This window comes from Notolepis coatsorum (genome assembly GCF_963971535.1).
Source record: "Notolepis coatsorum genome assembly, chromosome: 1".
NCBI classification, from domain to species: domain Eukaryota; kingdom Metazoa; phylum Chordata; class Actinopteri; order Aulopiformes; family Paralepididae; genus Notolepis; species Notolepis coatsorum.
Genome location: NC_140165.1, coordinates 109431160 through 109457790, shown reverse-complemented (window position 1 = coordinate 109457790; position 26631 = coordinate 109431160). Strand labels below are relative to the sequence as shown.

General features: G+C 45.3%; 1 protein-coding gene across 3 annotated transcripts in view; it reads right to left on the bottom strand.

Moving 5' to 3' along the window:
- The window catches only part of dock11 (dedicator of cytokinesis 11), a 328275-nt gene that overhangs the window by 138588 nt on the left and 163056 nt on the right, over positions 1-26631 (bottom strand). For all 3 annotated transcript variants that reach the window (XM_084319393.1, XM_084319394.1, XM_084319395.1), the window contains exons 20-24: positions 21431-21554; positions 19427-19548; positions 17310-17393; positions 15947-16036; positions 14522-14643 (exon numbers count right to left, since the gene is read on the bottom strand). In XM_084319393.1, the coding sequence (XP_084175519.1) occupies positions 14522-14643; positions 15947-16036; positions 17310-17393; positions 19427-19548; positions 21431-21554 (542 nt within the window). The remainder of the gene's footprint in view (positions 1-14521; positions 14644-15946; positions 16037-17309; positions 17394-19426; positions 19549-21430; positions 21555-26631) is intronic.

Here is a 26631-nt window from a genome sequence, read left to right as displayed (position 1 = left end):
CTCGTTGGGGAGTCCTGGAGCTCTATTTCCTCTGCGCTCTCCTCCTCTTCTTCTGTGCAGAATTCTCTCTCTGTAGGGTTGTCTTCCTCCCGGGGCTGGTCGGGGACTACTTCTTCGGTATTGGCGGGGGGTAAAGGCATGTCAGCTCCCTCCTGGTCCCCACCGTGAGCTTGGTCAGTTACATTAGAACCCACTAGGGCCTCTGTGGTCGGGGTAACCTGGTCGTTAAGGTCAGACATAATTTTACTTTCTACTTTTACCGCGTTTACCGTTTGTAGAAGGCTAGGTAGTTGACTGACAGCGTAATCCTCTAAGTACTGAGGTGTCTGTCGTCTGCGCCGCGGGCGTTCTACGTTAGGAGGACCGTTTCGTGGAGTGTTCATCATAGGCCATTTCAATATTAATAACACTATATTAATATTACACTAGTTACCCTCCGGCTCGAAGGACCAATTGTAACTGAGGGGTACAATTCCCTGACTGTATTGATAAGTATGGTATCATTAAACCACTACCGCTTTATGTACTTTAACTACTGGCCACACAGTACATGATATAGATATGATGAACACTTTCCCACCATGAAACAAAGTCCACACAAATGTATAAATCGAATATTTAATATATAGCAAAGGGTATATACAACGTTCACTTAATGACATTTATGATTTGAATGCACTTGTAAGGCAAATGAGTATTCGTAGGCAAATCAACATTGAATGTCCAATCTCTGGTTACGCAGGAAGCAAGTATACAACCTGGTTCTTTAGGGAACTATAGCGATGGTACTTAAATGATTATAGCTGGATACACTAAAGGGGGTCCCGCTGGTTGTAAGTCAGTAGGGGGGGGGGGTTAGGAGAGCCGCTGGCGATATCCCATCTGGCCAACGATTTCTTGGGAGAATTCAGAGTGCTGAACACGGTGCCCACAGAACCTTGGTCCACAGATGAATACAGCTGGGCCCTCTTGTAGACGGTAGCTGCCGGTTCACAACGAAGAGACGTGAGGCGACCTCACTCGGGTTAGAGCGCCGTCTCACCTGGACTCCTCTCGGGGGTAGTTCCAACACTGGCTGTTATCCATGGCATAAATCAAAGCACCCAAAGCAAGTAGATAATCCAAGCCGTGTAGGGCTCGCCGTCGTCCGGGTAAGGTAATCCAATGTGCAGGTCCACTCGTCCTAGCCCAGAACTCCTCGGATGAAAGCACCACACGTGGTCTGCCCAGCCTGGTTAAGACTCTAGATAACGCGAGGAAACGATGGGGGTACTGCTCACTTTATAACTCTAACCGAACGATGCACCATACATAATAGACTATTATTAACTTAATAGAAATACGTCCCACTCGACGGTATAGTGCCAAACTATGACAATTCAACTATTAATCCACACGATGTCTCAATGCCATTCTGAGGCCAAGTTGACCATACTGCACCACACGTGTATCGTGGGTGAGGCTTAACGTCTTGCCACTAGGTTGGAGGGTAAAGAACTAAGGGCTAAGGGACTAAAAAGAAAGTTCTACTTTACTTGCGCCATATATATATGCGCTGTGAACAAATAGTACCATTCGTATTTCGGCAGACGTATTCCTACGCGGAACCGGGGCTAGTAACGACATGTTCGTCGGCACGATTGAACTTGAACCAAGGGGCTTGGCTGCTGGCGCCAGGTTCTTGTCCAATGAGAGAATGAAACTATTATGGGCTGTTAGTAGACTAAAGGGATATTCAGTGTATATGTACAAGGAATATACAAGGGATATCAAACGATATACAAATACTATTAAATATATATCCATAAATAAATATATATATTCGGTTTAATCTGATCCTTCACAACACCAAGGTATCACATTATTAACATACATGATCACACTAGAGAGAGACCAAGGTATCACATTATTAACATACATGATCACACTAGAGACCAAGGTATCACATTAATAACATACATGATCACACTAGAGAGACCAAGGTATCACATTATTAACATACATGATCACACTAGAGACCAAGGTATCACATTAATAACATGCATGATCACACTAGAGAGAGACCAAGGTATCACATTAATAACATGCATGATCACACTAGAGACCAAGGTATCACATTAATAACATACATGATCACACTAGAGACCAAGGTATCACATTATTAACATACATGATCACACTAGAGACCAAGGTATCACATTAATAACATACATGATCACACTAGAGACCAAGGTATCACATTATTAACATACATGATCACACTAGAGACCAAGGTATCACATTATTTAACATACATGATCACACTAGAGAGAGACCAAGGTATCACATTAATAACATACATGATCACACTAGAGAGAGACCAAGGTATCACATTAATAACATACATGATCACACTAGAGAGAGACCAAGGTATCACATTATTAACATACATGATCACACTAGAGAGAGACCAAGGTATCACATTAATAACATGCATGATCACACTAGAGACCAAGAGATCACATTATTAACATACATGATCACACTAGAGACCAAGGTATCACATTAATAACATACATGATCACACTAGAGAGAGACCAAGGTATCACATTAATAACATGCATGATCACACTAGAGACCAATAGATCACATTATTAACATACATGATCACACTAGAGAGACCAAGGTATCACATTAATAACATGCATGATCACACTAGAGACCAAGGTATCACATTAATAACATGCATGATCACACTAGAGAGACCAAGAGATCACATTATTAACATACATGATCACACTAGAGAGAGACCAAGGTATCACATTATTAACATACATGATCACACTAGAGAGACCAAGGTATCACATTATTAACATACATGATCACACTAGAGAGACCAAGGTATCACATTATTAACATACATGATCACACTAGAGAGACCAAGGTATCACATTATTAACATACATGATCACACTAGAGAGAGACCACGGTATCACATTAATAACATACATGATCACACTAGAGAGAGACCAAGGTATCACATTATTAACATACATGATCACACTAGAGAGACCAAGGTATCACATTATTAACATACATGATCACACTAGAGAGAGACCAAAATATCACATTATTAACATGCATGATCACACTAGAGAGACCATGGTATCACATTATTAACATACATGATCACACTAGAGAGACCAAGAGATCACATTATTAACATACATGATCACACTAGAGACCAAGGTATCACATTATTAACATACATGATCACACTAGAGACCAAGGTATCACATTATTAACATACATGATCACACTAGAGAGACCAAGGTATCACATTATTAACATACATGATCACACTAGAGAGAGACCAAGGTATCACATTATTAACATACATGATCACACTAGAGACCAAGGTATCACATTATTAACATACATGATCACACTAGAGAGACCAAGGTATCACATTATTAACATACATGATCACACTAGAGAGAGACCAGGAGATCACATTATTAACATACATGATCACACTAGAGAGAGACCACGGTATCACATTAATAACATACATGATCACACTAGAGAGACCAATGTATCACATTAATAACATACATGATCACACTAGAGAGACCAAGGTATCACATTATTAACATGCATGATCACACTAGAGAGACCAAGGTATCACATTATTAACATGCATGATCACACTAGAGAGACCAAGAGATCACATTATTAACATGCATGATCACACTAGAGAGAGACCAAGGTATCACATTATTAACATACATGATCACACTAGAGAGACCAAGCTATCACATTATTAACATACATGATCACACTAGAGAGAGACCAAGAGATCACATTATTAACATACATGATCACACTAGAGAGAGACCAAGGTATCACATTAATAACATACATGATCACTGTTGTGAAGGGCCAGATTAAACCGAATATATATATTTATTTATATATATATATTTAATTGTATTTGTATATTCTCTAATATTCCTTGATATCCCTTGTATATTCCTTGTACAATATGCATTGAATATCCATTCTAGCCTACTGAACATCCCATAATAGTCTCCATTCGACTATTGGTCGAGACCTTGGTGCCAGGCTGCCATACCCCCCAGACCCAGTTCAAACGTACCGCTCAACATGTACGAACAAGTCCTAGTTCCGCGTAGGAATCTGGCTACCGCACCACTAACGGTACTATTTGTTCATAGTGCGTATATATACTGCGCTACTAAAGTAGGACTTCCTTTTTAGTCCAGTTTCTTACCCTCCAATAGAGTGACAGACGTAAAGCCTCCCCGCGACGCCACGTGTGGGAGTAAGGCCAAGTTCGGCCTACCATCGGTATTGAGACATCGTGTATATTAATATTTGAATAGTCATATTTGGCACTATATCGTCGAGTTGGACGTAGTCTATTAAGCTAATAATAGTCTATTCATATGTAGTGCTTCGTGCGGTGAGAATACTATCGTAGTCAGTACCCCATCGTTTCGGACAGAGAACTGGCTGCTTATCCAGGGTGGCCGACCCCATGTGAGGCTGCACCCGAGGAGCCCCAGAGCCGACGAGCGAGTGGACCTGCATACCGGATTATTCTACCGACGACAGCCCGCCTTCCCAGGCACGGATTATGCTTTGTATACAGTGATTATTCTATGGATAAAGACCAACACTGCCGTGTGTTGGAAACCCCCCCCCCGGAGAGGACGACAGGTGAGGAGACGCTCTACACGACGAGGTCGCCTCACGTCTCTCCATCGTGGACCGGAGGAAGCCGGCCCACAGAGAGTCCAACTGCTTTCATCTGTGGATCGAGGATCGCTGAGGCACCGAGCCGCACAACCGTGGGTTCTCCCAGGATACCCTCGGCCAGACGGATACAGCCAGACTCTACCCCCCCCCCCCCCTTCTCCAGTTGTCTTACAAGCGACCGGAATTCCCCCCTAGTGTATCCAGTTCTATAATCATTAAAGTATCATTGCTATTATTCCTTAAATATTCCAGGTTGTATATTTACCGCCTGCGCCACCAGAGATTGGACGTTCTCTATTGATATACCAACGAATACTCCTTTGCCATAAAAGTGCATCCTATTTCAAATCATAAATGTAATTAAGTGATTGCTCTACATACCTTTTGCTATGTATTAATTATTATTAAACGCAGACTTTCGACTTGGTACATTTGTGTTGGATCGTTTCATCTACGTGGGAGTGTTTACCATAATTATTTATGCCTAGTACTGGGTGGCCAGAGTCTAAAGTACAAGAGGTAGTGGTAGTAAGTATCATATCTAACAATACAGTCAGGGAATTGTACCCCTCAGTTACAATTGGTCCTTCGAGCCGGAGGGTAATTAGTGTAATATTAATATAGTGTTATTAATATTGAAATGGCCTATGATGAACACTCCACGAAACGATCCTCCTAACCAACGCCCGCAGCGCGAACGACGGCTCCCTCAGTACTTAGAGGCTTACGCTGTCAGTCAACAACCTAGTCTTCTACCAACAGTAAACGCGGTAAAACTAGAAAGTAAAAGTATGTCTAACCCCAACGCCCAGACTACCCCGACCATAGAGGCCCCTACGGGTTCTAATGTAACTGACCAAGTTCACGGTGGGGACCAGTGGGAACCAGACATGACTTCACACCCCGCCAGTACTGAAGAAGTAGTCCCCGATGAGTCCCGGGAGGAATACAACGCTACCGAGAGAGAACTCGGCACGGAAGAAGACGGGGAGAGCACCGTGGAGATAGAGCTCCAAGGCTCCGCAAGGAGTACCCCGAGGGAAGGCTCCCCTATACAACCGCCTTCTCCCAGCGAGGCAGAGAGGACCCTACAGCAGGCGTTCCTCATCAGCCTGAACGCCGCTGCTGAACGCGACCGACTGCAGATCCAGCAGCGGAGCGAAGAAGAGCATATACGTCTAGAAATAAGACGCATTCAGAGGGAAGAGAATGTGGCCCGAGACCGAGCAGACAGCCAGCGAGCAGCTGCTGGTGCTCTACGGGACGCAGAGCGCGACAGACAGCAAGCGCAACTAATAGAACAGCTGATCAGACGGACAACACCCTCTCCCTCCGCCAGAGGCTCCAGGAACTCGTCTAGACACACCTCCAGGGCGGCATCCCCTAGCCGAGTAAACAACCCTGAACTTGACCAACAGACGAGGTCTATACCCCCCACAGACCACCTCCCCCCACCGGTCCAAGCGAGACCTAGCAACCGGGAAGGAGCAGCATATCCTGTGGAGAGGCTAAACCAGAGACTACAAGCACTGGATGACCTAACTGAAGACGAAGAGGAAGAGGAGGAGAACCACGCCCGACGACAGCACAGTACTCTACCGGACCAGGAGGTCCGGTACAGCCCAGGCTATACTCCCGCGGAGCTGCGCTACAGACCCCCGACTCTATACCCGGGTGAGCACGACGCACGACCCGCACCGAGGAACAGCACCTGGACAAGCGGGCCATGGTACACTGCCGGTACCAGCCCATACCAAGGAGCGGGAGGAGACTCGCCTAGGAGGCCTCTCCCCCAACGCTCGCCGATGTATCCACAGTCAGCGTCATACATTGGCACGCCTATGGTACCCGACTTCACCCAAGAGAACCGGGCCCAGTATACAGAACTCCGCATGTGTCTGGAGACCATGTTGGTGGATGTATTGGATGAACGCCATAAATACGCCATCCTACTGAAGCACTTAAAGGTACCCCGCGCACATAATATAGCGCTCGCCTACGCGACTTCCACCACCCCATACACAGCAGCGCTGGTAGCATTGGACCAGAGGTATGGGCGCATATGGGATTACGTGATCCAGGAGATCCGACACATCGACCGCTTACCCCCAGCAATAGACAATCGAGCACTGGACGACCTGTCCATCAGAGTGCAGTCCCTGGTAGGGATGTTGGGAGCGCAGAGAGAGAAGGGGAGGCATGAACTTTACGCCAACTCAAATGTGGAAAGGATCTTGGAGAAGCTGCCGCCCGCTCGACAGGAGCGTTTTAGGCGGCAGAGAGACCACCGAGACCCGAATGGCCCCGAACCGAACCTCCTCGATCTAGCAGACTTCCTGGCGAGAGAAGTCAGCAGCCTACGGCTAGATACATTCGGACGGAGCACCCCTGGCTCCGTCTGGCTCTCGTCTAGAAATAAGACGCATTCAGAGGGAAGAGAATGTGGCCCGAGACCGAGCAGACAGCCAGCGAGCAGCTGCTGGTGCTCTACGGGACGCAGAGCGCGACAGACAGCAAGCGCAACTAATAGAACAGCTGATCAGACGGACAACACCCTCTCCCTCCGCCAGAGGCTCCAGGAACTCGTCTAGACACACCTCCAGGGCGGCATCCCCTAGCCGAGTAAACAACCCTGAACTTGACCAACAGACGAGGTCTATACCCCCCACAGACCACCTCCCCCCACCGGTCCAAGCGAGACCTAGCAACCGGGAAGGAGCAGCATATCCTGTGGAGAGGCTAAACCAGAGACTACAAGCACTGGATGACCTAACTGAAGACGAAGAGGAAGAGGAGGAGAACCACGCCCGACGACAGCACAGTACTCTACCGGACCAGGAGGTCCGGTACAGCCCAGGCTATACTCCCGCGGAGCTGCGCTACAGACCCCCGACTCTATACCCGGGTGAGCACGACGCACGACCCGCACCGAGGAACAGCACCTGGACAAGCGGGCCATGGTACACTGCCGGTACCAGCCCATACCAAGGAGCGGGAGGAGACTCGCCTAGGAGGCCTCTCCCCCAACGCTCGCCGATGTATCCACAGTCAGCGTCATACATTGGCACGCCTATGGTACCCGACTTCACCCAAGAGAACCGGGCCCAGTATACAGAACTCCGCATGTGTCTGGAGACCATGTTGGTGGATGTATTGGATGAACGCCATAAATACGCCATCCTACTGAAGCACTTAAAGGTACCCCGCGCACATAATATAGCGCTCGCCTACGCGACTTCCACCACCCCATACACAGCAGCGCTGGTAGCATTGGACCAGAGGTATGGGCGCATATGGGATTACGTGATCCAGGAGATCCGACACATCGACCGCTTACCCCCAGCAATAGACAATCGAGCACTGGACGACCTGTCCATCAGAGTGCAGTCCCTGGTAGGGATGTTGGGAGCGCAGAGAGAGAAGGGGAGGCATGAACTTTACGCCAACTCAAATGTGGAAAGGATCTTGGAGAAGCTGCCGCCCGCTCGACAGGAGCGTTTTAGGCGGCAGAGAGACCACCGAGACCCGAATGGCCCCGAACCGAACCTCCTCGATCTAGCAGACTTCCTGGCGAGAGAAGTCAGCAGCCTACGGCTAGATACATTCGGACGGAGCACCCCTGGCTCCAGAGAAGGAACCAGACGACTAAATGATGGAAGAAGATCGGTGACTGTGATGCACCAATCGGAGTCAGTACCGAGCAGCAGGAGCCACAGTACCCCCTCCAGAACGGAGAAGTGGAAGATAGTGTGCCCCTACTGTGAGAAAGAACACTGGCTAGCGCAATGTGACTCCTTCCCCAAGCTGAACGCGGAGGAAGCAAGTCAATGGATAAAGTCCAACAAGCGCTGTTTTCGCTGTGCGCGCTCACACATGGCAGCCGAATGCCGCTTAAAGAAAAGGTGCACCAAGTGCGATGGAGCCCATCTGGACATACTTCACGACAGTAACAGACGGCGCCCTTCACCCGCACCATCCAGCAGCAAAGCGAGCGTCATGTACATCGATCCCGCCAGCAGCAGTGGAGCCCGAGTACTCCTAAAAGTAGTGCGTGTGACACTAAGCTACCAGAATAAAGTCCTGGACACTTACGCCGTCCTCGATGACGGGTCAGAGAAGACCCTTCTGCTCGCCTCCGCTGCGGCCCAGCTAGGGCTGCGGGGAAGCGAAACCCAAATGACAATTCGGACAATAAGACGAGATTTGAAGACGATAAAGGGCGAGAATGTCTCATTCTCTATCGCAGCAAGCGGCCAGCCTGAGCGACGGTACCAGATTACAGACGCTTTCACCAGCCAAGAAATAGGACCATCGCGGTACACATACCCCGTCGCCAAGCTGATGGAGAAATATGCACATCTGCGCAAGTTACCGATCCCGCTCATAGACAATGCTATGCCGACCCTGTTGATAGGCTCCGACCATGCAGACCTCATTGTCCCGATAGACCGGGTTCATACCGGACCCCGAGGCTGTCCTGCAGCAGTCGAGACCCGTTTGGGATGGACTCTCCAAGGCCCGCTCGCCAAATCTCTCAACCGAAGTACAGCCACTAGATGTCTCCACTCCCGAGTCACAGAGGGAGAAACCGCACTCCTGCAACACGTAGAGCGGTTATGGACCTTGGAACAATGCCCTTTAAGAACGGAAAGAAAGACATTCGCTCTAAAGATGACATTTACGCCATTCACCTCCTCGAGACAGGGACCAAGAGAGTCCCGGTCAACGGCGTGTTGAGATACGCCACGCCACTCCTGCGGCGAGAAGGAATGCCTACTTTCCACGCCAAGACAGACGCCACAGAACGGTACCTGCTGAACACGGAGCGGCGCTTAGCCAAGAACCCCGCCCAAGAGAGTGTATACCGCGCTGAGATTGAGAAGCTCATCACAGCGGGACACGTCACAAAGATGGACATTAAAGAGGCTGACCAGACCACTGAATCGTGGTACGTGCCTCACCACAAGGTCCATCACAACGGTAAAGACCGCATAGTATTTAACTGCAGCTACCAGATCGGATCCCAAAATCTGAATAAAGAGTTACTGCCCGGTCCCACACTCGGCCCCTCCCTACTCGGCGTTCTACTCCGCTTCCGCCAGGAAAAGGTGGCCATCAGCGGGGACATTAAAGGAATGTTCCTGCAGGTGAGATTAGTAGAGGAGGACAAGCCCCTGTTACGGTTCCTATGGAGAGAGAAGCCAGGAGATGAGCACCCAGCCATCTACCAATGGGAAGTCCTCCCCTTCGGAACGACGTGCAGCCCCTGCTGTGCTACATTTGCACTACAGAAACATGTAGCAGAGGACCCAGCAGCGGACGAAGAGGTCCGACACAGCGTAAAGAACAGCTTCTACGTAGACAACTGTCTACAAAGCCTTTCAACCCAGGAAGAAGCCGAGGCTCTCCTGATTAAACTCCGCGCCTCATTGATCAAAGGCGGCTTTGATCTCAGGCAGTGGGCCAGCAGCGATCCGCAAGTACTGCGCAGCCTCTCCTCCGAGGACAAGGCAGCCAGCAGCGAGACCTGGATGGCTACAATCCCGGGAGAAGCCCAGGAGATGACCCTGGGATTGGTGTGGCGATTCAAAACAGATTCGCTTCACTACAGACACAAGCCCCTGACTACGGAGCAGGGAAGGCCGGCGGCGGCGCCGACCACCAGACGGAGTGTGTACACAACACTCGCCCGACAATATGACCCGCTAGGATGTATTCTACCGTACACCACCAGGGCAAAAATGATTGTACGAGCATTGTGGGACAAGGACCAGGGCTGGGACGACCCCATTCCCGCACACCTTGCATCCACCTGGAGAGAGTGGGAGATGGAGCTCCACTCACTCCCAGGCGTTAATATGCGCCGAAGCTACTTCCCACCCACGGTGAGGCCAGAGACATGTAAAATGGACTTACACGTCTTCAGTGACGCCTCAGAGGTCGCATACGGATCAGTAGCCTACTTGCGGGCCCAAGAAGAGGGGGGAGAGATCTACACAGCATTTGTCCTCGCCCGCTCGAGAATAGCCCCACGCAAGCAACAATCTATCCCACGCCTAGAGCTCTGCGCAGCCCTAGCCGGAGCGCACCTAGCCACGCTCATCCAACGTGAGCTCACCATACCGGTGTCTAGAACAATCCTGTGGTCAGATTCCACGACAGTACTCGCCTGGATCAAATCGGACTCATGCAAGTACAAAGTCTTCGTGGGAGTCAGAGTCACCGAGATTCAAGACTTAACCGAAGAGTTAACCGGAGAAACAGAGTGGCGCTACGTTGATACAAAACAGAACCCAGCTGACGTCATCACCCGGGGAATGCTCCTAGATGACCTCACCCGTCGCAATGTCTACAGTGACGGCCCAGCATTCCTAAAGCTCCCGGAAGGAGAGTGGCCCACGCCTATCCCGAGGGAAGCCAGTCAGGAGGAGGCTGAGAATAAGAAGCCTGTGTTCTGTGGATTGAGCACTGTTATCTCCGCAGACCCCAACATAGATGATTGCACTACCATAGAGAGTGCACAACAAAGGACATTCCTACTGCACTACCTACCGTCTCTACAGACCCGCCAGAAGTGCGTAAAGGAGAGAGACAATTTGACAGAAGGAACAGTCGTCATGATTATTGATCAATCACTGCCCAGAGCTATGTGGCCGGCCGGCCGCGTAAGCAAAGTGATCACCGGTGCCGACGGCAAGGTCCGAGCAGCTGAAGTGCTTGTCCAGGGTCGCACTTACACCCGTCCCGTGGCGAGGCTCATAGAACTGCCCCGACTCCCAGACACAATCGATGATGACCATGACCCTATAACCATATGACTTTGTGAAGTTGACTGACCCCTACAGCAAACCCTTATGTGTAAATAGACAACGCGATTAATCTGTCTCTGCTTAACTGATTAGGTCTGGGACCAATCAGGGGGTGGCTGTTGTGAAGGGCCAGATTAAACCGAATATATATATTTATTTATATATATATATTTAATTGTATTTGTATATTCTCTAATATTCCTTGATATCCCTTGTATATTCCTTGTACAATATGCATTGAATATCCATTCTAGCCTACTGAACATCCCATAATAGTCTCCATTCGACTATTGGTCGAGACCTTGGTGCCAGGCTGCCATACCCCCCAGACCCAGTTCAAACGTACCGCTCAACATGTACGAACAAGTCCTAGTTCCGCGTAGGAATCTGGCTACCGCACCACTAACGGTACTATTTGTTCATAGTGCGTATATATACTGCGCTACTAAAGTAGGACTTCCTTTTTAGTCCAGTTTCTTACCCTCCAATAGAGTGACAGACGTAAAGCCTCCCCGCGACGCCACGTGTGGGAGTAAGGCCAAGTTCGGCCTACCATCGGTATTGAGACATCGTGTATATTAATATTTGAATAGTCATATTTGGCACTATATCGTCGAGTTGGACTATTAAGCTAATAATAGTCTATTCATATGTAGTGCTTCGTGCGGTGAGAATACTATCGTAGTCAGTACCCCATCGTTTCGGACAGAGAACTGGCTGCTTATCCAGGGTGGCCGACCCCATGTGAGGCTGCACCCGAGGAGCCCCAGAGCCGACGAGCGAGTGGACCTGCATACCGGATTATTCTACCGACGACAGCCCGCCTTCCCAGGCACGGATTATGCTTTGTATACAGTGATTATTCTATGGATAAAGACCAACACTGCCGTGTGTTGGAAACCCCCCCCCCGGAGAGGACGACAGGTGAGGAGACGCTCTACACGACGAGGTCGCCTCACGTCTCTCCATCGTGGACCGGAGGAAGCCGGCCCACAGAGAGTCCAACTGCTTTCATCTGTGGATCGAGGATCGCTGAGGCACCGAGCCGCACAACCGTGGGTTCTCCCAGGATACCCTCGGCCAGACGGATACAGCCAGACTCTACCCCCCCCCCCCCCTTCTCCAGTTGTCTTACAAGCGACCGGAATTCCCCCCTAGTGTATCCAGTTCTATAATCATTAAAGTATCATTGCTATTATTCCTTAAATATTCCAGGTTGTATATTTACCGCCTGCGCCACCAGAGATTGGACGTTCTCTATTGATATACCAACGAATACTCCTTTGCCATAAAAGTGCATCCTATTTCAAATCATAAATGTAATTAAGTGATTGCTCTACATACCTTTTGCTATGTATTAATTATTATTAAACGCAGACTTTCGACTTGGTACATTTGTGTTGGATCGTTTCATCTACGTGGGAGTGTTTACCATAATTATTTATGCCTAGTACTGGGTGGCCAGAGTCTAAAGTACAAGAGGTAGTGGTAGTAATTATCATATCTAACAATACAGTCAGGGAATTGTACCCCTCAGTTACAATCACACTAGAGAGAGACCAAGGTATCACATTATTAACATACATGATCACACTAGAGAGAGACCAAGGTATCACATTAATAACATGCATGATCACACTAGAGACCAAGAGATCACATTATTAACATACATGATCACACTAGAGACCAAGGTATCACATTAATAACATACATGATCACACTAGAGAGAGACCAAGGTATCACATTAATAACATGCATGATCACACTAGAGACCAATAGATCACATTATTAACATACATGATCACACTAGAGAGACCAAGGTATCACATTAATAACATGCATGATCACACTAGAGACCAAGGTATCACATTAATAACATGCATGATCACACTAGAGAGACCAAGAGATCACATTATTAACATACATGATCACACTAGAGAGAGACCAAGGTATCACATTATTAACATACATGATCACACTAGAGAGACCAAGGTATCACATTATTAACATACATGATCACACTAGAGAGACCAAGGTATCACATTATTAACATACATGATCACACTAGAGAGACCAAGGTATCACATTATTAACATACATGATCACACTAGAGAGAGACCAAGGTATCACATTATTAACATACATGATCACACTAGAGAGAGACCAAGGTATCACATTATTAACATACATGATCACACTAGAGATACCAAGGTATCACATTAATAACATGCATGATCACACTAGAGAGAGACCAAGGTATCACATTATTAACATACATGATCACACTAGAGACCAAGGTATCACATTAATAACATGCATGATCACACTAGAGAGACCAAGAGATCACATTATTAACATACATGATCACACTAGAGAGAGACCAATGTATCACATTATTAACATACATGATCACACTAGAGAGAGACCAAGGTATCACATTATTAACATACATGATCACACTAGAGAGACCATGGTATCACATTATTAACATGCATGATCACACTAGAGAGAGACCAAGGTATCACATTATTAACATACATGATCACACTAGAGAGACCAAGGTATCACATTATTAACATACATGATCACACTAGAGAGAGACCAAGGTATCACATTAATAACATGCATGATCACACTAGAGAGACCAAGGTATCACATTAATAACATGCATGATCACACTAGAGAGATCAAGATATCACATTATTAACATACGGTATGTGCATATTATTGTACATGCAACACCTGTACTCTAAGGTTTTCAATCGTTTGGAATGAGGACTGTGTGTAGACTCGACCACATAGATGTGTGGAACGAGCATGTCATTTAGTAACTGTTCCTACATGGTCATCATTGGCGGCTTGAGGGTTTGCGTGACGACCCTGTCATTAAAATGGTCTGGTGGTTACGCAGCATCATAGCGTACAGTAGAGGTTGCAAAAACCCAACTGACCGGACAGAGTTAACCGCAATCTCGTGGGCCTCTTTGCTTGCCGTGGTGAGCACCTCAAACAGCTGCATGAGAATAGTGGGCAGGAAGTTGATGATGACCTGAGTCTCCATAGCATGTAGGCACTGTGGGAGAGAGAGAGGGAGGGAGGGAGACCATGGTGGTGGTCAATATGATAGTATGTTTTTTTTTATATTATATATATATATATTTGGTTGTTCTAATACTGGTGTTCTAATGGAATCTAATCCAACAGGTTAATGTGTCACAGCAGCTGCTCCTGGGTGTTCTAATCCAACAGGTTAATGGGTGTTCTAATCCAACAGGTTAAATGGGTGTTCTAATCCAACAGGTTAATGGGTGTTCTAATCCAACAGGTTAAATGGGTGTTCTAATCCAACAGGTTAATGGGTGTTCTAATCCAACAGGTTAATGGGTGTTCTAATCCAACCGGTTAATGGGTGTTCTAATCCAACAGGTTAATGGGTGTTCTAATCCAACAGGTTAATGGGTGTTCTAATCCAACAGGTTAATGGGTGTTCTAATTCTAATCCAACAGGTTAATGGGTGTTCTAATCCAACCGGTTAATAGGTGTTCTAATCCAACAGGTTAATGGGTGTTCTAATTCTAATCCAACAGGTTAATGGGTGTTCTAATCCAACCGGTTAATAGGTGTTCTAATCCAACCGGTTAATGGGTGTTCTAATTCTAATCCAACAGGTTAATGGGTGTTCTAATCCAACCGGTTAATGGGTGTTCTAATCCAACAGGTTAATGGGTGTTCTAATCCAACAGGTTAATGGGTGTTCTAATCCAACAGGTTAATGGGTGTTCTAATCCAACAGGTTAATGGGTGTTCTAATCCAACAGGTTAATGGGTGTTCTAATCCAACCGGTTAATGGGTGTTCTAATCCAACCGGTTAATAGGTGTTCTAATCCAACCGGTTAATGGGTGTTCTAATTCTAATCCAACAGGTTAATGGGTGTTCTAATCCAACCGGTTAATAGGTGTTCTAATCCAACCGGTTAATGGGTGTTCTAATCCAACCGGTTAATGGGTGTTCTAATTCTAATCCAACAGGTTAATGGGTGTTCTAATCCAACCGGTTAATAGGTGTTCTAATCCAACCGGTTAATTGGTGTTCTAATCCAACAGGTTAATGGGTGTCCACGTCCTTTCTGCTCTGTCAGTGTCACGTCAACACCAGCTGACCTTTATTGGTGATCAGTTCCTGCTTACAGTGTAGACATGCACACTCATCCACACACATGTATCAATCAATTGCTAAACCCAGGTATTTCTCTCAATGAAAACCAGTTTAGACTAAATGTGACGCAAAGGAAAGAAAAGGGAAAAGGAAAGTAGGGGAACCACTCCCTGACACTAGGAAAGGCCCTTTCTATCCACACACTGCCTTCATCTCACCTTCAGATATCTGATGAGTTCTGCTGGGTTGCCCTCCGTGGTAGACTTCATCAGCTGGCAATGCTCGAAGAACTTGTGTAGATGCAAATCCTTCAGAGGCATTGGTAGATTGTGTTAAATACCATTATTAAATCATAGTAAATATCAGTATTACCTCATGGTGAATATCATTATTATATCATGGTAAAATATTGTTATTACATTATTGTATATATCATTATTACATTGTGGGAAATATGATTAAAACAGCATAGTTCATATTATTACATCATAGTAAATATCATTATTACATCATGGTAAATAGCGGTATTACGTCATGGTAATTCCACTATAATAATTGTTAGACTAGAAGTCTTTATTTGTCATGCAGTTTTAACACACACGCACGAGATGGGCGACCCACAGGAACACACACACACACACACACACACACACACACACACACACACACACTGAGTCGCAGATGAAATGTCTCTCTGCACTTTTCCCATCCCGTTGTCCTTCCCCCCATGGGCAGCCGGGAGCAGATAGGGCGTCAACGAGAGCCGCGCCAGGGGACCAATCCAAGTGCTCCTGTCCGTCTTCGTCAAGGACGCCACAGCGTCAGCGATCTGTTGTGCATGTTTTTCCATTGGGTTTATCTTATCGGGGGGGAAACCCTTGCGAGCACGGGGAGAACATGCAAACTCCACACAGAAAGGCCTGGGAGATCCCCCACCTGAGTACCTGGCATCATGGAAACCTGGTCCCCAAGCGGGAATCGAACCCTGGACCTTCTTGCTGTGAGGCGACAGTGTTAACCACTACACCACTGGGCGGTCAGGTGGCGTAGCGGAGATTGCGTTTGTCACCAACGCTGGAGACGCGTGTTCGAATCCAGCTCCCGGCGTTGTCACCAGCTTGGCTGGCCGTTCACACTAATACAATTGGCAGTATTAGGGGGTGGGGAAAGCTGGCGGGTGGGTCCTGGGCGTTGTGGACAGCGACCCCTACAGTTCGGTCGGGGGGCCTGATCAGCGAGGGTAGGATCTGGAGAGAGGTAGTGCGGCCTCCCACACGTTACACTCTCCCAGTGAGAATCTGCGCGGCCAGGCTGGCTGCCGGCTGGCTGCACATGCGTCGGAGGAAAGCATGTGACAGTCTCCGGCCTCTCGGACCAACAGTATGGGAAAGTGCGCAACAACCAGGAAGGGGGTTGGGAATTGGCATAACGACTAACAGTGGGATGGGAGAAAAAATCGGAAAAAGGAGGGGAAAAAAAGACAAAAAAAAGAAAAAGAAAAAAAAACACTACACCACCGTGTATTTATTGAATGAGGTGTATGCATTTGTCAATATGTATAGAATAGCACCGGTTGTGTACCTGAGTGTAAACGGTCGATGCCACATGGGTTCTCACTCTGAACAGCGGCTTGGCATTTTCCACCCACTTGATGTCAGCTTGAGACTGTTCAACAAAAACAGAAGCAGTAAAATAATGAGCTTTGCAACACGTCACCAAAGAAATGCCGATTTATTTTGCACATAATCTCACACATATCCCAAAACTGTAATTTTGCACACAATACATTTGAGTTTGGAGGGGATATGTGTTAGATTATGTGCAAAATAAAATAGAATTGTTTTTCCACTTAATTTAATATCCCCTTTTTCTAAAATAATTTTTTTTAAGAATACTGCAAGAGAGAGAAATCTGCAGTGTAAATTCCTTGAGGGGGTTTTAATGTCCCCTGCATGTCTCTTCACATTTTTGTGTAATGTATATATTAAAAATTTATTTTAATATATGCAAATGTAAAACATGAAATTGAAAAAAATAACTGGTTGACAGCCAGATTGGGACATGACTAAAATGAAAGAACAAAATCAAAAAGCAGTACAATTTAAGATTATACACAGAATGTATATCCCCCAGTTGTCGACATCATTTCAACCTACTCTTTCGACCATGTGCCTTGATTGATTGATTGATTGATTGAAAACTTTATTAACAGATTGCAGAATGGGTACAATACAGTACAGCTCAATACACACAATTGTTAAGGGGATGCAGACCAGAGAAAGACTTTCGTCTTGTTTACATCAGGGTCCCCCATTTTCAATTCATCTGGACATATATGACATACATGACATACAGATAGTCAGTACTGCTACATCTATACATTTATGACATACCAGATTTGCAAATACAGTACTGTTTGTGATACAGAAGGAGTCAGGAAAAGGGAGTATATACATTTGACGTAGAAACTGTACATTGGAGGAGGTTGGGTGGGGTGGGGGTTGGGTACACTGGGATATTGACAACCATACTGGGTAATCTACATTGGAGGTGGTTGGGGGGGGGGGGGGGGGGGCACACTGTATATACAAGCAAAACTGTACATTGAGGGGGGGGGGGGGAGACACTGTACAAACAAACAAAATTGTACATTGGACTATTGACAAAACCATACTAGGTAAATGACTGTACATTGGAGGGGGTTGGGTTAGGATATTTACAGGGGCCAGTGTAATTAAATGCAAGACAGACATTGGTATAACTCATTGTCTTTGGTCATAAACTGCAGAGATACTGGTCCAAGGTGCCGTCTGAAATAGAACAAGTATTAGGTTTGGAACTAGAGATGGACCCTCAGCCTCCCAAGCAGGTAAATAACATTAAAGAACAACAAGGGAATGTACTGTATCCTTGCTTATGCTGCGAGGAAGAACATCTTCCTCCACCCCCTCCTAATGTACAGTCTCCTCCCCATCATATGTATATATTTTCTGTTAGGATCTCTGGGTAACAGTACTGTATATTTGCATTTGCGTATATGCCACAAATGTAACAGTACTATATACCTGTATGTCATGTATGTCCCTATGCCATAAATGTCATGATGTCATGTATGTCGTGTATGTCATAAATGTCACCATGAATTGAAAATGGGGGACCCTGATGTAAACAAGACAAACGTCTTGTTCTCAGGTCTGCATCCCCTTATAAAATTGTGTGTATTGAGCCGTACTGTATTGTACCCATTCTGCAATCTGTTAAATAAAGCTTTCATTCATTCATTGCAGTGGATTAATGAAAAAGCACCAAATGTTAAAGGATGGCAGAGAGTGTTGTTGGACTTATTGCCATTAGAATACCTTACATGTATATTACATTCCAAAACAGGCCACATTTATAAAATGTGGAAACACTATCTGAACTATATAGAGCCTGGTGTCTCTGCCACCATGCTGTAGGGATGTCCCTGTGTACAGAGTGCATTATAATGTAACCGCTGGTGGAGTATGTATGTTTAGGCTTTTGTATTTTTTTTATTTTTTTTTTATATGTATATATTTTCATTCCCTCTTTTTTGTTTATGGATTTTATAATGTATCCATATTTTACTTGCTGTAAAAAAAACAAATAAATACATAAAGAAAAACGTATAATAATAATTTTCACAAAATCATGTTCACGTCATGTAAGGTCGCTACCTTCTTGGCGTCGGCGCTCCGGTCGCCCAGGTATCCAGCAGGCAGGACGGCCACCACCGGCAGCTGCAGCTCTATGGACTGCATCCTGCCGTCCTTCAGCAGGGGGGTCCAGGAGTAGCCCACTGGGATAGAGGAGGAGGGCACAGTTTGCTGGCTCACGTTGCACAATGACACATAATACAAACACAATCCAAGAGACACACAACGGCATTCCATATAGGGCAACACTGGTGCTGCAGACCTCCACAAGAGGGAGCACTACTGATGTTGTTCACTATGAATTGAAAATGGGGGACCCTGATGTAAACAAGACAAACGTCTTTCTCTGGTCTGCATCCCCTTAACAATAGTATATTGAGCCGTACTGTATTGTTGTACCCATTCTGCAATCTGTTAAATAAAATGTTCATTCATTCATTCTCTTTAGGTCCTCTTCCAATGTTTCCCTCACTGTTCCGTCAGCGTCTATGCTTTAGGCAAGTGGCTTGTCCTTCCGCGTTCCCGTTTTGCGCTCTGATTGACCACGCACGTTTCTGGTCATGTGACATGTGCGCCAATCGTGGGACGGCAAGATCAGCGCCTATTTCCGGGTCTAACAGCCTGCAAACTACCTAACGCCTAGTTTACCACTGGTTAAGCTTAGGCGACTATTTCGCAGTAGTTTAAGGTTAGAGTTTGGAATCAGGGCAGGCGTTCTATCGCCATGCTCTAAGACAAACTCTAACCTTACCCAACTTCGAAAGAACGCCTAAGCTTAACCGTCCAAAAACTTGCCGTCCCACGATTGGCGCACATGTCACATGACCAGAAACGCGCGTGGCCAATCAGAGCGCAAAACGGGAACGCGGAAGGACAAGCCACTTGCCTAAAGTATAGAGGCGTTCCGTCATCTAAATTAAAAGGTTTTGGAGACCGAGCATTTTCACGAGCTGCACCCCGACTTTGGAACACCCTCCCTCAGACCATCAGAGACTCTCCCTCACTCTCCGACTCAAAACCTACCTGTTCTCCCAAACATACAACCCCCCCTACCCATAACCACCCTCCTCCAACCTACCACCTCCCTTTCGCCTTCCCTGCTTTCTCTCAGTCTCCTACCGCCCCCTCCCTCCCCTTGGTTTCCTTACTTCCCTGATTGTTCCCCTACTGGCTTTTGTATTTGTTGCTCGTTACTCGTGGTTTTATGTCTTGTGTATTCATACTGTTGCTTGTTCCCTGTGGTTCTATGTTTCTCTGTTCTTTGTTTTGCTTATTGTCAGCATCTTTGGGTTCTTGAAAAGCGCTATATAAATAAAATGAATTATTATTATTATTAGGTTCAAGAGCTGTATTGGGAAGGACACCAGTTTCCTCTCTGTGCGTTCAGTAGAAAGATATCTGGCTGTAAGCTAGCCTAGCTTCGCACAAATTAATGGAAGTGCATTTCCCATAATGTTGGCATGTTCTTTTAAGTCAGTAATAATATGGCTGAGCAACCGATCGTCCTCCTTAATGGACGACACAAAACAATACTCGCTAGGATGATGTTTTAGGTTTTTATTATTGATGTTTAGGAACAGTGCAGCACTTTACTTACAGTGTGCACTTGTTATGATTGTATGAATTCATTGTTTTGTATGATGGTACATTGTGATTGATGATGTTCTAGTTATTTATAATCTGCTGTAATTGGGATTATTTTGTCCCCCCTTTGAACTAAGATGTAACACACACACACACCCCACCCCACTAAAAAAGGACCACAATGAAAATAAGCCTTAAAAGGTTTTATTATTTTCTTTGCATTTGGAGCATATCTGGCTAGAGGGGACACAAGTATTTAGTAGATCAATAAATAATTTAAATCAATCAATCCAACTAGCCACACGCGCGTCACATATGCGGACAGACAGACAGACAGACAGACAGACAGACAGACAGACAGACAGACAGACAGACAGACAGACAGACAGACAGACAGACAGACAGACAGACAGACAGACAGACAGACAGACAGACACTCACCCAGTGACTCTACTCCCTCTCTCTTCTTGGTGCTGGCCTTGCTGCCGAACTCACAGCTGATGTGGTGAAAGGTGAAGAGGATGTGGTGCCTGTCGTGCAGGTGAACAGGCAGCTCAATCTTCACCTGGACCCGAGGGAAGAAGATAACATGGCTTATAGACTCAGGATTAAATTCATATCAACATCCTCAAAGTATCTCATTATCATCTGAAATATCTCGACACATGCATGCGTTCTTGTGGGAGGGTCACAATGAATACAATGGTGACTTTTCTTTTTAATGACAAAATAAATACACACAAAACTTTTTTTTCTGATGCAATCATGGCCTTCGTCAATAGGTGGCAGCAACAGGACTTAATTCTATTTCCACCGCTTTGCACATGTTCTCTGTCACAGGAAATGACAAATCCCTTTAGCCTTAATATAAATCTATCTGACTCATGACATGATGCAATCTGAGTATGAGTTGGAGCAGTGTGTGGAATCAGTCAGTGTTACTCAGCCTCCTGTTAAAGCCTTACTTTAACAGAACACCTCCATTAAATAACTCAACTACCAAGGCTATATACACACTTTTCATGAAGTGAAATTCAACTAGCTGTTTCCTGTAACATGGGAGCAGGGGTGTAAAGTACTTGAGTAATTGTACTTTTTTGGGGATTTGTACTTTACTCTAGTATTATTAGGTTTGTGTACATGTACTTTTACTCAATTACATTTCAGAGAAAAAAAACATACTTTTTACGCCTTACATTTAACATGCAGACCTACAAAGTACAAAGTACAAATCTTGCAGGTCCAACTATTTTAATTAGTATATTTGTTTCTCTGGCCGAACTAACGTTAACGTTATTAATCCTGCGGCCGCACTATATTTAAAAACAGCCAATCAAATCCCCATCAATGGAAAATGAACCCGCCCATACGCATGCTGATTGTGCAAGACTAGAAAGCGGGGATCTTTAAATTAAACACCTGCTATCAGAAGAATAGATAGTCAGAAAAAAAGTTTTTACTTAAAAAAAGTTTAGTACTTAAGTACATTTAAAAGCAGAAACTTTTTTACTTTTACTCAAGTGTGTTTTTAGCCAGATACTCTGACCTTTACTTGAGTAAGATTTTGAGACGGTACTCTTAATATAATAAAATGTCTGGGTACTTTTTACACCCCTGCATGGGAGTCACCCCCCCCAACACACACACACATCACTGAGGCAACATGGTCATCAGAAAACGTAAATAAAAACAGCGCAACCGGGAGTTGAGGTTAAGGTCAGGGTTAGAAAAGTATGTCTCTGTAGTCTTGAGGTAAAGGCACTTGCATCCCAGGTTCGTTCCCCAGCAGGGGAACTCAAATGTTTTGAAAAACATTTTGAATATGTAATATACTTTGAACAAGAAGGAGGGCTGCAGCGTCTTTGTATAGTGTGAATCCAGTGTTTTAGAAGGTGCTCTTTGGATATAGGGGAGCCAGTTGAAAAAACAAAGAAGTTCCAGGCACTCTTCATGTATAAAAAAGCTTTAATTAACCGCTTAGTTCATATTAGAACAATTAAAAACACCAACATGTTTCGGCCTCTATCGGCCTTCTTCAGGGCATACAAACAAACAAATGGGTGAACTAAGCTATATTCTAAAATGGAGGCTGTGCTAATTGCTCTATCAAGCTCAGGTGTGAACATACATAACGGAACGTAGACCAAATGCGTCCACATTTTTATAGGATTCTAGCACATTTTCATAACAATATGAATATTGTATATTACCGTTTTCATTGAGGTTTCTTACAAATTAACGATGCTTTATGTTGTCCTTTATATGCCGATTATCATTAAAATCTTAAATTGTACCAAGATAATTAGTTTACCATTCGCGGTCGCTATACCGAGGTCGCAGTAATAGTTTACCGCTGTTCAGATCACGGCGAAGAATAGACACATCCCAGTGACCTGTGACCTGTGCTAAGGATCTTGGGAAATGTATTCATGTAGTTTTCAACATAGATATATATAGAACACTAGATAGCTTGCCCGCGCTGCCGGCCAATGGAGAGCGACGTCACTGAACTGCCGCCATCTTGCTCCAGTTAGCCTTGAGTGAGAGTGAGTGAGCTGCACAGACAAAAATACTCATAACTCGCTGAAATATTGACGGATTTACAAACGGTTTGGTTTATTACAAGCATTATTAACGGTTTGTAAAAAAAAACATCTTTAAACATATTTTTTTTATAAGTATGCAGTATCATAACTACATCTTTGATGTTTATAGCAAACCAACCCGTTTGTAAATCCGTCAATATTTCAGCGAGTTATGAGTATTCTTGTCTGTGCAGCTCACTCACTCTCACTCAAGGCTAACTGGAGCAAGATGGCGGCGGTTCAGTGACGCTGGTGACTCCGCCTTAAGCTATCTAGTGTTCTATAGATATCTATGGTTTTCAACATTTTCACCTTTTAATTTTAAACCAATGCTGCCATCTACTGACAACAGAAAGTGTTGTCTATCGTCACTTCCGTATACAGCGTCGCCCGAAACCCATTCTAGAGATTCCCACTTTTTACTGGGAATGGGGCGTGGCCGTATCTGGTCCCAGACAATAAGAGTGGCTGCGATTGGTCACCGTGACGTCACACACACACACACACACACACACACACACACACACACACACACACACACACACACACACACACACACACACACACACACACACACACACACACACACACACACACACACACACACACACACACACACACACACACACACACACACACACACACACACACTTATTTATAATACGTACATTGTACATTTGTCAATATTAAATACATCAATTTGTTACTTATAGCTATAACATAATGTACAATATATTATTATTATAATATTCTAACCAGACATATGTATTGGGATTGCCCACCAGTGGCCCGCTTCTGGAGGTCAATAACGGACAAACTTTCAGATTTGTGTGGCTTAACTATCCCATTCACAGCTGTTACGCTACTCCTGAACGATATAACGACACTACCCGCGTCCGTACAACTGAAAAGGGTTGTCCTAGCGGGCATCACAGCAGCGAAGAAGCTACTAGCAATGAGATGGAAGGAGCCTGAGAAGCTCACAGTGATTAACTGGTCCCTAACACTGTTGGATGTGATTTATCTTGAGATATCCACAGCGCGGGTGATTGGGGTGGGGCAGGCTGGGATTGACCTATGGTTCGCAACAGCCGAGAAGGTCAGGACCGCCGTGTGCGGCTGAGCGGGGTTGGGGTGCTTGTTCGGGGGAGTCCGGCGGTCTCGTGGGAGGGGGAGGAGGAGATGTCTTGTCTGTCTTGTCTTTTGTGATGTCTTGAATTTAACTAGGGATTTTATGGGGGGGCAGCTATTTAGCTATTTCTTCACTATTTGGACACTTTTAAACGGTTCCTGTGAGTCTATGGAACACCTCTGTAGGTTTTATTTTTCAAGAAGGCTCATTGTTTTGTTTTCTGATCGTGTGATCAAAAGCGGCGTTTTCTTCCTCAGGACCTTAGTCCATTTTGAGGCTGGGCTCCAACCACTGTGTGACCCGGTGGCATCTGTCACATAGGGTGATAGTTGTGAGGTGGGTTGGGAGAGTGGCCTTTTGAAAATTAGCGATATAGTTTTATTTATATAGGGCCACACGGCCGGTAAACGGTGCTGAATACTGGGAAAGGCCAATTATTTATTAGATAGTACCCCTTGAAATTTAATAGGTTGAATTCTGTTTTCCCTTCTTTTTGTCTTTATAATTTGTTATTTCTGTATTATTATTGTTTCTGTTATTTTCTGTGAAGTTCTGAGTATTGTGATTGTGGTTATTGTGTTGTCTTGTTTCATGTGAATAATAATAAAAAAAAAAATTCTAACCAGACACACACGCTTCACAAACAGCTTTTTCCCCACAGCAGTCCGAACACTAAACACCCTGGCCCGCCCCCCTTTGCACAGACGGGCAAGCATCCGTCACTGACTGACACTGTTACATGTGACTGTCCTGTATGTATTTATGTATATATGCATTTATTGTGGGGATTGGGAGGTGGGAGGGGGGCGTTTGACGTCTGATGTTTCATGTTGATGTAACCAGTGCTTAACAAACTGTACCGCAAACAATTACCACCAACCATCGTTGTGTGGCATTAAAGTATCTTGTTGTATCTTGTAATATGTACCCTTTTCTTCTGATCGATAAGTACTTTATTTACATATTTTAAGCAAGCTCGGAGCAGGCAGAGGTTCTATTCAAACCAATGTTGACAGAATATGGCTCACTCTTACTTGCCTACAGAAATGTAGGTATTTGACCATAATATGATAAGCGTGTTAAATAATTTGTGTGAACGTGAAATCCTATTTTTTATCATGTTGTTTTTGCATGTGTTTAATGCATTGTTTTTTAATCACTGCTAGTTGAGGTCGATAGCGGAGAACTGTAGTTTAGAAAGCTGTTGAAGTCTCCGGCTTTACACAGAGCCAAACACAGGGTCAGCTTTGGCCTTTCTCCAGCTTTGGCCTGGTGAGGTGGGTCATCTGTGGGTCAACTGCGACATGGTAAAAGGACTGCATTTATATATCACTTTTATCCAAAGTGCTTTACAGCTTATGTCTCACATTCACCCACTCACTGACACACCGATGGTGGAGGCGACCATGCAAGGTGTCCACCTGCTCATCGGGAGCAGTGAGGGGGAAATCAGGGGTGTAGCTCCAGATTCTGGGCCCCATGAAAGAATGTATTTGTAGGCCCCCAGTGAATGTGAGCGTGCGAGCGAAATCTTTTTTTGCCATTTTTTTATTGATGAAAACGCATAATATGGTTTTTACCTATACATTCGGATCAGCAGTTCAGCACCTGCACTGTTGGTGGGTGAGCCTAGTAAAGGATGTCGCATTGCGTTCATCTTCAATGAATGGACCAATGCAATAGTCTACCAAAGCCCCCCCTCTCTCTCTATATATCACACACACACACACACACACACACACACACACACACACACACACACACACACACACACACACACACACACACACACACACACACACACACACACACACACACACACACACACACACACACACACACACACACACACACACACACACACACACACACACACACACACACACACACACACACACACACACACACACACACACCAGAAACAA